This window comes from Hetaerina americana, unplaced genomic scaffold (genome assembly GCF_022747635.1).
Source record: "Hetaerina americana unplaced genomic scaffold, ioHetAmer1.1.p SCAF_4, whole genome shotgun sequence".
NCBI classification, from domain to species: Eukaryota; Metazoa; Arthropoda; class Insecta; order Odonata; family Calopterygidae; genus Hetaerina; species Hetaerina americana.
The window spans coordinates 97,532,265-97,546,962 of record NW_027286985.1 but is presented as its reverse complement, the minus strand read 5'-3'; the positions used below and the strand labels follow the sequence as shown (position 1 = coordinate 97,546,962).

At 39.0% G+C, this 14,698-nt stretch overlaps 1 protein-coding gene across 1 annotated transcript in view; it reads left to right on the top strand.

The window, feature by feature from the left end:
* The window catches only part of Clk (circadian locomoter output cycles kaput protein Clock), a 55,542-nt gene that overhangs the window by 24,553 nt on the left and 16,291 nt on the right, over positions 1 to 14,698 (top strand). Inside the window, exons 7-12 of the mRNA XM_071590741.1 lie at positions 3,677 to 3,764; positions 5,782 to 5,913; positions 9,720 to 9,826; positions 10,497 to 10,644; positions 12,343 to 12,390; positions 12,469 to 12,665. Coding sequence (XP_071446842.1) covers positions 3,677 to 3,764; positions 5,782 to 5,913; positions 9,720 to 9,826; positions 10,497 to 10,644; positions 12,343 to 12,390; positions 12,469 to 12,665 — 720 coding nt within the window. The remainder of the gene's footprint in view (positions 1 to 3,676; positions 3,765 to 5,781; positions 5,914 to 9,719; positions 9,827 to 10,496; positions 10,645 to 12,342; positions 12,391 to 12,468; positions 12,666 to 14,698) is intronic.

Below are 14,698 nucleotides of genomic sequence, written 5' to 3'. Positions count from 1 at the left end.
CTCTACTGGGTCCTTAATTTGAAGTTGTCCCCCTTCTTACAACATTGTAAACTTCCTTCTAACTGGGCTATAGGAAAGAACAGACTCCCTGGAAATATTTTTTGCTGATTATTTGTTTAGGCAAAGGCAAACTTTCAGCACAGCTTCGCAAGTCATCTCCATTATTACAATAGGTGTCCTGAACATGGTTCATTTTGCAACAGCTGCTATTGATGCAATACTACATATTAGCTCAGCAAATTTCTGGTCATGGAAACTATTTCTAATTGGAATCCACAACCTTGCACCTTCCCAACTAACTTTGTGTGTGTCCTAATGTGTGTGGTTTTGTTCCTTTTCCTTGCTTCCATATATGTACCAAAATGCATCTCTGTTTGGTGAGTTACAGTGTTTGGATGTGCATTTGCCCTGTATGGCTCATTTCCTTCTTCTGGCTGTCTTTGTCTTTAAACACAAACTACCTACTCTTTATGACAATTTGTGACTGCTATCCCTGCTACTCTTTCCTTATGTCTCTTTGTCTATTCCTCTAGAAGTACGTGAAATAGCTCCCAAGTGCCATCACTTTGCCAAAGAATTGGGGTGCTTGGTTGCATAAACCCCTTGTGGATTTCACCGGTAATTATTCTTCGTTGATGACTTAATGTTTAAAGCATCGACCCAGAAAGTTGAAGATCTGTGGTTCAAGTCATGGTCAAGGAAACCTTCCCTGCTTAACCTCATGTTCACCCTATGTATGTTTCTAGCCCTTTTGTCTGCATCTATATTCAAGTATGTATTATGGTATGCTGTCGTTTTTCCGAACGGATTTTTCCCAATAGCATTTTCCCAAATTGTCCCCTTCCTGAATGACATTTTCCGAAATGCAATTTCCCGAACAATTTTTTTCCCGAATGAGTATTACAAAATCTTATTTAAATCAAAATTTTATTACACTATTTTAATCACAATACAATATTGTGTGTTATATTTTGCAAGTATTCCAATTTGTTGCATCTATAATTTTCATTTTCCAATACAATGGTTCGAATTTTATTTTTGAAATCAACCCACTTCTTCTTATCTCTCTTTGCTTTCAGCGATACGTTATATGCATTTTCTCAAAATACTTTAAAACTGGTTGGAGGTTCTGTGGACCTGACCGCTTCAGCAGCCTATAAACTTAAGTCACATCATCCACTGGTACGTAGGTCAAAGATAAGATCATATGAACGTAATTTTTCACAGTGCAATCCTCAGGATCATTGTACACGGCTTGTAATCCTTCAGCTTGAACATGTCTGTATAAAGATTGGCTGAGATAAAAAAAACAGCTTTTAGTGCAATCAGGGAATACTTCGGCACCAGCATTTATAACTGCCAACTCGAAGTCCATCATTAATTTCTGTGGTGGATTAAAATTGTCTATCCTGTATGTGCAGCCGTGTGAATTACAGCATTCAGCAGTGCTTTATTTTTCGCTTCAGGATTTCTGCAGCGAATTCTTCTCTGTGAGGCGGATGGGTGTGCTCGCTTTTATCTGGACCTTTAAATACGACTGGCTCTTCATCTTCTCCCACAATTGATGTGATAGCACGCGCTTTGCATTCTCGCAGTCGTAACCTATTATAATCCCAATATGACTTTCCGAGCCTGGTATCATCCTTCGATTTTAAATAAAGATATCCATCTATAATGCACTTAGTTTTACCGATAAATTTTTTTTCCATCACTAAATTTTTGCCACGAAGGTTACAGTCTTAGAAAACTGGTAAGTAAATAAATTAACAGTCACCCTAGTAACTGAGAGGGCTCTCATTTTTTGTTTTTTTGGAAAATCATTATTCTTTTTAACTCACTCGGGAAAACTATTATTCAGGAAAGTAGTATTCGGGAATTTGTCATTCGGGAAGGGGACTTCGGGAAAAATGCTATTCGGGAAAATACATTCGGGAAAATGATAGGTAACCATGTATTATACCTAAGGTAGTGCATATATACTGAATATTTACATATATACTTCCTTAGGCTCTAATGCATGAACCACTCATCAGTATTGCAATGAGGGTGATCTGGAAAGTTCTCGGCCTGATGATGAAAATGACAATTTTTGTTTTCAAAAAATTTATTTATCAACATAGTATAATTTAGTGGGTCGCGATAGTCCAGTGGGTAGAGCGTTGGACTGCTGACCGGAGGGGCCAGGGTTTGATTCCTGGGCAAGGCACTCTAGGCACCTGCACCTCCACCCAAGCTATGTGATTTTCGGGTACCAGATCTTCCTGGGAAACCATAGCGGGCACAGGGAAAGCAACTGGCCCCCCCACCCTGATGTGTGAATTTCGTACACTGTCGGGCTTAGTACTGGGTGAACTCTACCATCACCTACCAAACCGACCTTTGGGCTGATTACTGTGTTTTTAGTATAATTTAATATGAATGCATTTCATCCAGTGGTGTTTCAGTGCCATTATTTGATCTGTATAGTGTTCTTCTGGAAGTGCTGCCAAGTACTCTTCTGCAGTGGCAATCGCTTCCTGATTGGATGAAAAACATTGGCCTGTGAGGAAACTGTTGAGTTTTTGGAAGTAGTAGAAGAGGTTTGAGGGAGCCAAATCCAGGGAATTGAGTAGATGTTCCAGCACTTCATTGTGCAAATGCCTCAATTGACCCATTGCCAAGACATTTGGGTAGGTGGGCAGGTGCATTGTCTGGAATAAAAATGTTTTTTTAGTTTAAAATAGTACTCCCCAGATATTGTTTAACCTTTTTCAAGAAATTCGATCAGCAAAATTCCTTCTACATCACAAGAAAACCAATGCCATGACCTTACCCTTTGATGGCATCCTGTCTTCACTTTCTTCAGAGCTGCAGTCAGAGAACCGCTCTCTATCCACTGCATTAATTGTTGTTTCGATGGTGAATCCATGTTTCATCCTTTGACACATACCAATGCAGGAAATCACTCTTGGTTTTTGTTAAGTGAACCAAGCACTGCTTGGAAAGTGTCGTCCAAATGCGTTTTTGATCCACAGTGAGCAAGTGCAGCACCAATCTTGCACAAGGCCTTGCCAGGTGAAATCCCTCTTGCAAAATGCAACCAACACATTCTTTTAATATCCCTGCAGTATTAGCAATTCCATGCACCTTCGTTTGCCATTCTTCAAAAACCATATCATTTACTTTTTCAATGATTTCCAATGTGATTGCATTTTTCGGACTTCCTCCTCGTGGATCATCTTGGAGGCTTCCACAGCCATGTTTAAACTTGGCCACCAATTTCTTGAAGGTGGAAATTGAAGAAGAGTCCCCCAAAACATTTACAATCCTCGAATGAATTTCAGTCTGTATTACACTTTCTTTTATGAAGGTATTAATCACTGCGCAATAATTGATTTATTCCATTTCCAACAACATTCGCACTGCAACTGATTCAAACAACTGCATGCAGTGAACTGCTGGATGGAATGGTTTGCAATTTCACATGGCATCTACTTACAGATTTGCCAACATGAGGGAGAAAAAGCGTGCAAGTAGTGATGCATCTGTGGACGAGGCCAAGAACTTTTGAGACCACCATTGTATTGTATTATAATTTCCATGATTAAATTTTATCAGAATATCAGAGCCAAGTTTAAATTTGTGATAGCTATGTCTCATAATACATCCAACTTTCATAAACTTTTCTTTTCTTTAGGATCTGATATAGACGCTGGAGACTTAGAAGATGATGGATCTTTGAGTGGGAAGTTCTCTCAGTTCCAGTCTGATGGAGGTGATGGAAAGTAAGTCAAATGCCCCTCTGCTCTCCTATGTCATTTGTGAACATGCGCAAGCATGCATAACCACTCACTCAATCTTGTACACTAACATGAACACAAGCATACACAAATATGCTCACACAATTACACACATGTATACACACACACACGCGTTTGCATGTAAACATGTGTATATACCTCCCAATAGATTACAGCCTTGATGTGGTGTAAGCGCTTATGCATTTCGATGCTTCGCAGCTTCCCCATAAGCAGTCTTGAGCATGACAGTAGTTTCCACGGCCGATTTCCCCAACAGGAAACAAAATTTCACTGCAGCGCATTGCTCTTGATAATCTGCCATCACATTTTTCACCAAAATGAAAAAAGTTGTTTCACTGAAACAGCTCTCATGGATGGATCAATCCACTCACAGCGACGGCACTCTGCAAACTGATGCACGTGAGCCTGATGTACGACCGGCCGAACAAGGCTTCCCCCACTCTTGCTCCCCACCGCGGCCCAATTTCCATTACTTTTGGGTCCCTCCTTGTATGAGTCCTGGCAACTATGGGATATGGATCTCTTGGCTGTGTGTTAGCTGGCCCCTACATCTGGAGAGGCAAGTTTTCGGTGAACATCTTGGTGTTTGATGGAGTGATTTGGGAAAAGTAATGAATGTTTTGCAGATTTGGAGTAGATTGGAGGAATATTATCCATAACCTGTACATGTCTCAGACTTCTCAGGTATGAGTCACAGATGGAGAGTCCAGATGGGCAAGGTAAGGAATAGGAGTAAGGCAGGGGTTTCCATAATCACATTTACTGTTCTACGTGTATGTGGAGGAAATGATTAAAGAGGCACGGGAAGAAATTGAAATAGGAATAAAAGTCAGTGGAGAATTCATGAAATCATCAGTTAGGCTTGTGGATGATCAAACTTCAGACTGTTGGTCCATCTGTCAATTAGTCGAAAACAAGATTGGATAGAAAAAGAAATAGGCGAGTGTTTATGAACAGAACAATGGTGCTTTCAGTTGTGAGATGAGGCAGCTCCTAACTGAGTGTGTGAAGGTTAGCCTTATAAGACTTGCAGTCAAATTTATTGCTATTATTTAAATCCTATGGCACCAAATAATGCTGTTTGGCCCCTTGAATTTACTCTGTAATACCTCAGCCTGATTGTTTGACTATAATTTTGTCTGCAGACCTGATGTTTCAAATTCTATCTCAAGAAGGAAACATTTGGCCCTTCACTATTCCCAGTCTGAACATCTCACTGTTTCCTGAGTATTTTGCCTTTTGGGAGGCAGCAGTGTCCCACCTCTTTGGGCTGTGGGCCAAAGTGTTATTATTGTATTGATGGTCAAATAAGGACTTCAATGAAGGTTATCTTTCTTTGAAAAAGTGCATCATTATAAACAAGGCAATGACAAGGTGTTATTATATTTTAAAGTAATTCCTTTTTCCAGGAGGATATTATTTAATATGGTTAGTAGCTTTGCAATTCATGTGGGCATTTAGCAATAAAATCCACTCTTTTTTCTTTTCTCATCAGTCTTTTGAATTTAACGTGAAGGGATTGTCTGCCTTTAAAAAACTCTCTGGACTGCGATGGAAACAATTTTTCTAAGAGTTTCTCAAAATAGGGCAACCAGGTGATCCAGCTAGGTGTCTATGAGAAGTGAGGAGGTGGGTGATTTAAAGTTTCACCCTCTTCCAAATAATGAGTGAATCTTTTAGAATGTGACTTTATGTTTCAGTTGTCTGAAATTCTATCAGGCCCAAACTCAGGCCCAATGTTGTCCAGGATCATGCACGTAGGCACAGCTCACAGTTTCCAACTAAATTGCATTTCCATTGACCCAGTTTGCTTGGGAATAAAAGACCAATTTGAGTAAGGACTGCCTTTGTAAAACTAAATGCAACCATATCTTTCCATGTCCATGCTATAAAGTTTGCACTCTTTATTACGTGCATGTTTTCCTTGTCATTCAAAACTTTTGATTTTGTAAATGTGTCTTTTTCTCTTTTCTTACTCCAGGCAAGTGTTTGTGGGGACAGGACGCTTGCAAACTCCGCAGCTTATTCGTGAAGTGTCTGTTGTTGACCTTTCCAAGAGTGAGTTTACTTCACGGCATAGTCTAGAGTGGAAGTTCCTTTTCCTTGATCACAGGTATGTCAAGCTGTCATACTATATTCAGTGTTTAGCTCTTATCTAATTTGAGAAATATTCATCCAAATAGCTGGAAAATATTAATTTCATTGGAGTTTGTGGCACATTGTGGGTTTGCCAATTTCAATTTTGACTTTTTGAAATGTTAACAACCTCCTACCCAAGGGTTGGGAACACTCCTGTTGAATTGTGGACACTCCCAGATTGTCGTACAGAATCTTTGCTGTTCATGGATTGCAGCGGGATCACAATTAGTCAATGAAGAATTTCAATAGATGGTGGCACCATTAAAACCACATCTTTCACCCTCATTTCGTATTAAATGATCTACCCTTTTTACACTCTTAAAGGACTTGGAGCAAGAAAGTCACCAGGGATCAATGCTATGCCCTCAAAACTAATTAAAAAAGTCAGGAACAAGGATTTTGATGCTGTGATAAATATGTGAGAGGAGAATTACCAATAGACTTTAAAAAGAATGTAATCATCCCAGTTCCAAAGAAGAAAGAGACAGAAAAATGCAACAACCTCAGAAAAATCAGTCTGATGAGTAATTACATGGAACATTTTGGTAACAATAATATATAGTGAAGCACTGGTAGTGATGGGTATATTTGGGTGCGTCGACTACTAAAATCATTTAGCATCTCTCCCAAACCAATGAGTCTTAAGAAAAATTTGAGGGATAATTTGGATTTATGGAGAGGGATTGGATTTGGATAAGTGGAGGAACAAAGGAAAGATATTCTTGCTCCCAGGCATCTTAGAGAAGAGGATACAGGAAGATCAACATACCTTTATCAAATTCATTTAATATGGTGAAAGCCTTTGACAACATGAAATGGATTACATAAGCTCATATTTATCCTAAAGAAAATCAGAATGAATTGCAATGGTGGGAATTCAATGGATACTCAAGTCAAAATGGATACCAGAGAATAGGTAGTTGTGATTAGGTGGGATGGAAGGAGTGAAAAAGCTAAAATAAAGAAAGGATAAAGGCAGAGTTACAGCAAACCTACTTTATTTTAGCTTCTTGTTGCTATCAATATTAAATGTGTATGTTGAGAAGGCCATTATTGAGGTCAAGGAAAAAATGAAGAGTTGGTGTATGAATTCTAGGAGAAAGGATAAGTATGCTGTGATTTCATGACTACAGCCCTAATAAGATGCTAGCCAATATGGAGAAGGGAATGAAAAGTTGCAACCTCAAAATTAGCAAAATTAAAACTGAAGAAATGATCTCTGCAGTCAGAGTAGGGAAGTAATTCTCCAAGTAGACTATGGAAAGATGCCCTGTAAAAAATTGGAAGTTAAACTATTAAGACATCAGAATCTCTAATGACGGAAGAAGCAAGAGGGTAATCTTAATAGGAAGGACAAAAAAGGCTCTCCATCATAAGAAGCTACAAGCAATAGCAAATGGTACTATCATTAATATAAGGAAGCAATTTGTTCCGAGTCATACATGGAGTCTCCTTTACTATGAATGTGAGACAGATGATTGGAGTAGAAGAGAAAAGATGATTGGAAGCGATGATAATGTGGTGCTACAGAAGAATGCTACGAATGAAATGGATAGATAAGAGTAACAGCTGAGGAAGTAATTAGAAGGGAGTGGGTGCAGAGAGAAGCCGATGGAGAACACGGACATGGAGAAGAGGAACATTGAATGGACACGTCCTGAGGGGGGATAGTTCACTTAGAAGCATAATTGAAGAAGACATTGAGAGAGGAGGAATTGCAGAGGAAGGCCTAGGGTGAACTATTATGAGAAGCAGGTAATGGGAAATATCAGTGCAATGAGCCTTGGGAGAGAATGAGGAGTGATTGTGAGATTGGAATAGATTGAACATATATAGTTTGGAGAGCCACTAGATTGATAGAGCCTTGAGATTGAAAACCCATTGTGATGATTATAATCTGCATTGGTTTTGAGGTTGAATATTGTTGCTAGTGTCCATGGTGATGATTGAAATTTACATTGGTCGATATGTCTGGTAAATATTTCTAATCTTGAATATTGTGGCTAGTGTCTTTTGACCCTCGTTCATTCCTGAACCATAATCTCCTACCTCATTCTAATCTCTTCCTTCACCCATCGCCTAATTTCATCGCCAAAAATAGGGGAGCTAATACTTAAACTTAGTTTAACTTAGTTTTGATGAATCCTGGCACTACATACTTGAGTATTCGTAAACCTTAACTGACATGAATCAAGAGATCCCTGACCTCATGTGACAATAACTCATTCTTCCTTCCTCTCCTTCCTTCTCCTGGCTCAGCTCTCAGCATCCCATATTCAGCTGCTCTCAGTATCTCCTGCATCCACTTGTGCTGCTTTTTTCAAACTTGCTTGCTTCTCCGAACAGCCTCTCGTCTCTCTCTCTCTATATATATATATATCTCTCTTCTCCCCTTCTACCTTGTACAGAACTTAATTATTTCTTCTCTAAGGTTTCTAATTTTATGCTTATCCTCTTGCATAACTGGAGTCTTTTATCCATAAGGATGAAAGACTCCAGGAATGTAAGAAGAGTCTTTTAGATAACAGACTCCAGTAATACTGGAGTAGTCTTTTATCAAGGAGGATAAGACTCCTCCAGTAATCAGTCTTTTTCATATTTATAAAGATCAAATACCCAATGAAAGTACAGAGATTTCACATGAATTGGGAAGAAAAAGAAAAATCGCTTATTAAGAACCTTCAATAAGAGGCGTTTCCCAGCTGTTTCTGGTTGAGGAAATGATGGGAAGAATGTATAGCTTGCCAAGGGGAGTACTTTGAAGGGGAAGTCTTGAATAACCTGTAAAAACGTTCAATGAGTGTATATTTTAAAGAGAAGTACTGGAACTTGAATAGATTTCCTAGGGGATGAGAATCAGTGTAAAGAATACCAAGTTTCCTGATTAAGGTTCCAGATTATTCAGAGGTTCCTGATTAAGTGGAAGCCCAAGTTAAATATTAAAATTGGAGGGCATAGATTACTGTATATGGAATTGTTTACCTATCTTTAAAGTGTTTTTGACCAATTCAGTCAAAGTATGTGATATTGAAGAAAGAAGTATTGCAATAGGCAAAGGAGGAAGTAGTTGATGACAGAAACCTTTGAGTGAGGATATTAAGAAAGTGGTAACTTTGAAATGGAGTGTGATTTCATGTGGCACAGAAAATTGACTGTTCAGGCAATACGCTGGGCATAGGCCTATTTGGAATGTGGATGTGATGAAGGATGGATAAAGGGAAATAGACACAAAGGAAAACAAATGAAGAGAGAAGCGAGAGGAGAGGGATTGTTTGAAGAGATCCAAAAGGAGCAGGGAAGTTGAATGAAGAACATTTTTATTGGTGGCTGAATGTTGAAGACTTTGATAGAGTGTGGAAGGCATAATGTATGTGAAACTGAAGAAGAGTTAATGATAGTCTGGGGCATCAGGTTTTGTGTAGTTGGACAAAGCTAAGAAAGTAGTGTCATTCAGTTTGTGTCCATCTAAAACCTATCCTAAACATCTGGTAGACCACCTGATAATAAGGAAATAATACCACAAAAGAATGTAATTGGCTGTCTAAGTACAGAAAATTTAAGCTGTCATATTAATGGTAGGTGAACTTTCTTGGGAAAATATTTTTCTGGCCAAACTAAACTGACTAACAAATGGTAATTGCATTAAAAACTGGAAGTGAGCTGGTGTGCCTTGTGGTTAAATCCTAAGGAATCAAGATGATGAGTTTGGTCCTTCAAGTGTTGAAAGATTTTTTGGAAATTTAGATGCTTAACATTCTTTTGTTTATTTCTGTTCCTTAGGGCTCCTCCGATCATTGGTTATCTACCATTTGAAGTTCTGGGAACGTCGGGGTATGACTATTATCATGTTGATGATCTTGACCAAGTGGTCAGCTGCCATGAGAAATGTAAGTATGCTCTGAAGAGCTCTATTAATAATGATGATAAAAATATGCAATATTTTTTTTTAACTCTCACAAATTCAAGTTCAAAATTTTCATTTTTGGAATTTCAAACAATTTGGGAATACAGATAAGGCAGTACCATACCACTTCTCTTATATTTTTGAACCTCACTTTGTTTACTTAGTTGGCATCGCAGTTTTATCCCCAAATTATCTGACTGGTAATGGTTTTTTTCTATCTTGTTGACTTTATGCAAACATTGTTTTTGCTCCTGATGCCTTGTGAATGAAATGATGACTGGGTTGTGAAAATATTAAGACTATGTGAATGTAAAATAGGCTGTGAAGCATACATAGACCACTTAACGAGAATAGCTATCTATTAAATGTTTGAAAATTAACCAAAGTATGAAACTGCTTTTTGTCCTTGTTTATCAAATCCCAAATCAAATGTAAATCAGAAATCTGATGAATCCCCTAGAGTTTGTACTGGATCATTTCATTGCACCAGGATGATAAGGACTTAACGCATAATAATTATAGCCATAGCTACTGCTTAGTTACCTGTGATGCTCAGAGTTGTTTGTAGTCAACATAACTAAATTTGAATATGGTGAAAAATTGTGCCTTCCTCTCCTTTTCTCATGTATTGTATATCTTCTTCTGATCTCCAGTAATGCAGAAGGGTGAGGGGACGTCATGTTATTACCGTTTCCTCACCAAAGGGCAACAATGGATATGGCTCCAGACACACTTCTACATAACATATCATCAATGGAATTCCAAGCCTGAATTCATCGTGTGCACACATAGGCTTGTAAGGTGAGGCACCTAGCGAGTAATATTGTATTTATCTTTGATAAATGGGTAACATCATTAGTGTCATAAAGATGAGCATTATTTTATGCTGTAAAACCAGGATAATGTTAATAACCAAGTCAGGATAGTTGCATTATAGTTACTTATTCCACAAGGAAAAATTCCTCAGATTAGAGTTAGCCGGTTCAAGCAATCATGTCTCTATTTGCTTTCATTTGAGTAATCATTTCCTCTGTTGACATTGTTTTGCAGTTGGAATTACACTAATTAATTGCCAGCATTTTATCTCTTTTGCAAATATATGATATGAGTTGGACTTAAGAGGAGTTCCATAGTTTAATGGTTGTGATGAGCCAGGTACCATATGTCAAATGCCGTAATATTTCTTATTTCTCACCATATGCAGTACACACCTCGTTTTCAACCTCCCTGTTTGAACAATTTCATCCTATTCACTTTTCTGAGATAACTTCCCTAGTGAGGTGAACCTCTCCTCCCAGCAGAGTTATGTTTCTGCATATTTTTGTATGCAGAAGATTGAATCCTTACATTTTTGTTACAAAAAAAATCTGACTTTTATCATTCTAATTTTTCGTTGATATAACCAATGAAATATGTGCAGGTTATCTTTTGTTGATAGCTACAGCTAGAGATAGTTGTATTATTTTAGATTTTTCATTCTCTCTCCTTCCTTAGCTTACTACATGTAGGCATGATTGATGCACATTTCTTTGAGAAAAAAAGACTTTTTTACCACGAGTTTGAAATCTGTGTATTGCATCATCTCCATTGTGCTAGAGAATAGATTGGTAGATATCAGATTCAGCACCAATTGTCCCCCTCTCTTCAGTAGCAAAAGGAATACCTGTTTGCCATCCTTGAAGCAATTACTTAAAACTGGAGTCATTTACAGAAAACAGTGTTCTTAGGGGGTGGATTTTTTAGTGCATGTCTAACAGCATTCACTGGAATTCATACTTCAAAATCCATGACCGATGATAGCAAGGAAATCACAAGGAAAATAACTAGATCCTATCTTCTCTTTGACATGCCCTAGTTTTGCTTCAGAGGAAATTACAAGAGGGCAGTTTGTTCAATCCATCTTCTATCTATCACTCTTTGAATGTTGTGAATCCATTTTGCATTACCCTGGGACCCCAATGAGGCAGAAGCAGGCATTATAGCAGGATTCAAGGCTGACAGAACTTGACATCATTGTGTTCTGACCTAAGATGATCAAATATCAGGTTTTTTCCTGAGAGGCTCTTCATCACTCTTAATTCATTCGTGTATTTCACTAATGCTGAGGTGTGTTGTATGCATGATTGAATATTTCTTGGCAGCACTTAAAATTAAAAAAAAATTACTTGTGATCTCATTCTTTTCTCTGTGCATTGGCTGCTCCCAATTATTAAATTTCACCCCTCTATCTCCAATTTTATGTAAAGAAGTCAGGGATTATGGTCTAGTGTTCATCTTCTTTTATCGCATCCTGGTTGAAAGCTATCAAAAAGTATGTTCAAGCTTGCAGTTTTGGCAATATTCTTCCTCTCCATGAACTAGCATAGTCAACATGGGTAATTTAATGCTGTTGTCTGTAAATCCAATCATATCTGGTCACAGTCTGCCCAAAAGGACATGCCTGGTGCCCCCTTCAATGCATCTGTGTGGCGCTGCTAATTTCATGTCTCCCCTTGGCAGTTATGCAGATGTGCTGAAGCAGGTGAAGAGAGGCTCAGGAGGGGGGAGGTGTGGGGGTGGGAAAGGCAAGGGGAGGAGGGTGGTGGAGGGGGCGGTGCGGGATGGTGTGGATGGTGCTGCACACAGGGGGGGGGTGATGAAGGTGGAGGGAGTGGTGGTTGATGGAGGGAGGGTACAGAGGGGCGATGAAGAGGAGGCAGACAGCGGCGATGGTCAGAGGGGTGCCAGGGATGATGATGCCGAGGAGGACACGGATGCAGAGGACAGCCCCAGTCTCCCAGTGCCATCTGTTTGGTCATACAAGACTTCATCAGAGCAAAGAGGTAAGAGAGTGAGAGGAGCAAAGATTACACGCACACACAAGGGTCGCGGTAGTTTAAGGATAGTCTTGGACTACTGACCAGAGGGCCTGGGTTCGGTTCCTGGGCAAGCCTCCCTGGGCACCCTCAGCTCCACTCCAAGCTGTGTGCTTTTTTTGGGTACCAGATCTTCCTGGCAAACCATAACTAGCACTGGGAAAGGAACCAGCCCCCTACCATGATGTGTGAATTTCACGTGCTGTCTTGCTTAGTACTAGGTGAACTCAATCATCACCTACAAAATTGACACTCGAGTTGATTCGACTTGACTTTTTCAACCACGAACACTTAGAAATCAACAGCCTTTTCATTATGCCCGGTGTGATGTCACCAGATGGGGTTTTATCACCTTTCTTCCATATTCAAATGGTTTTTTATGCTACTGTAGTTCTGGTACTCATGAGCACACCATTTCTCTCCATGAATCCATGAATCCCTTGCTCCATGTATCGTATCCCTGTGTCTTTACATGGGATATGGACGACAATTTGAAGTTACCCAGCGAGTTGAGCAACTGTCTCACAGGTAATTGGGGGCTTTATTTAGGTGGATAATGGGAAAAATCAGAAAATAAGGAGGGGTGCAACGCGACTCTGATTTTAACCACAGACTTTAATGAGGAAAGAAGCAAATGTGACAATTACACAAGCCTTAAAATTGCACTACCACCAGGGGGGCCCTTCCCGATTGTGAGTCCTGGACTACTTTCTCCAACCCTGGGAGTTCCAGTCATCAGTAAATCATTATAGTGATGTGCGATAATAGGGTTGGTGGTGGCTCAGGCATTCACCAATGGTCAACAGTATTCACTAACCTCAGTTGTCACAATCATGGGCCACCACTCACTTCACTTGTACCATCATATGATGGTATCATGATGCGTGATAATGGGGTAGGTGGCTCAGCCATTGGTCAGTGGTCCACAGGTCCCTAGCCTCAGTTGCCACCATCATGGGACAAACACTCACTCTACTTGCACCATTGGACACAACACTTGACATCCCAGAAAAATTGGTAATAGACTTACCTATTGTGTATTTTCCTGCTTCATTTCAAATCAGTTTGGTTGGAACATTAATCCCATTCTTCCTGTGATTTATTATCCAGTTCTTAATATGTTCCTCTATATTTGGCCATTAAGGTGCACATGAATGTAAGGTATGTTTTTACTCTTCTGCATTTACTTAATTCCCTTTGCTTCTTCTATTCTCATTTCATCTTCTCAGGTGGAGGGTCGACCAAAATGTCTTTCAGGTGCCGTGTTTCCATGTTCTGAAGCATAATTCACCCCCTCTAGTTTAAAATCAGTGATTTATGACATTTCTTCTCTGTTAAGATCCCATGAGGTTATTATCATTTTTATCTTTTAATGCAACACCTAATTTCTGTTATTATTTTGGAGTTAAGGAAATTTGTTTTAAAAGCAAACCATTTTCTATTCCTTCATGACACACTGATACTACTTAAGGTTGAGTGTTTATAGACTAGAATATGTTTGTTGTAAGTTTATCGGGAGAAATACAATGTATGTATTTATGTATATATAAGCATCGGGGTGACATCGCCATTAGGCCAGTGTCCATAAGTTTTTCAGTAGCACCACATGTGACATGAAACCAAGTGCGCTGCATGTATAAATTTATGGTTTGATTGAAAATATATTTAAAAGTACATTCAGTGAAATATTAAAACTCTGTTCCTTACGACTTACTCAAAACGATGATATTATCAAAATTTGTAATTAAGACCACCATTTTTTATGCCTGATGCAGGAAAGAATACTCTCAATAGTATTTTCTCAGGAAATCAGCTTGTGGTTATATTTCAAAATATACCCATATACCCCCAGCCCATAAGATGCAGGGCAGGGCTTATTTTAGAGCACATTTTGGAGTAAAAAAAGTGCGTCATATGGGCTGGGAAATATTGCAATGGGAAGATTGTTGCAATTTGTCACAGATTGATTTTTCAGTTATTTTCAAAGGAGCTTTGCCTGT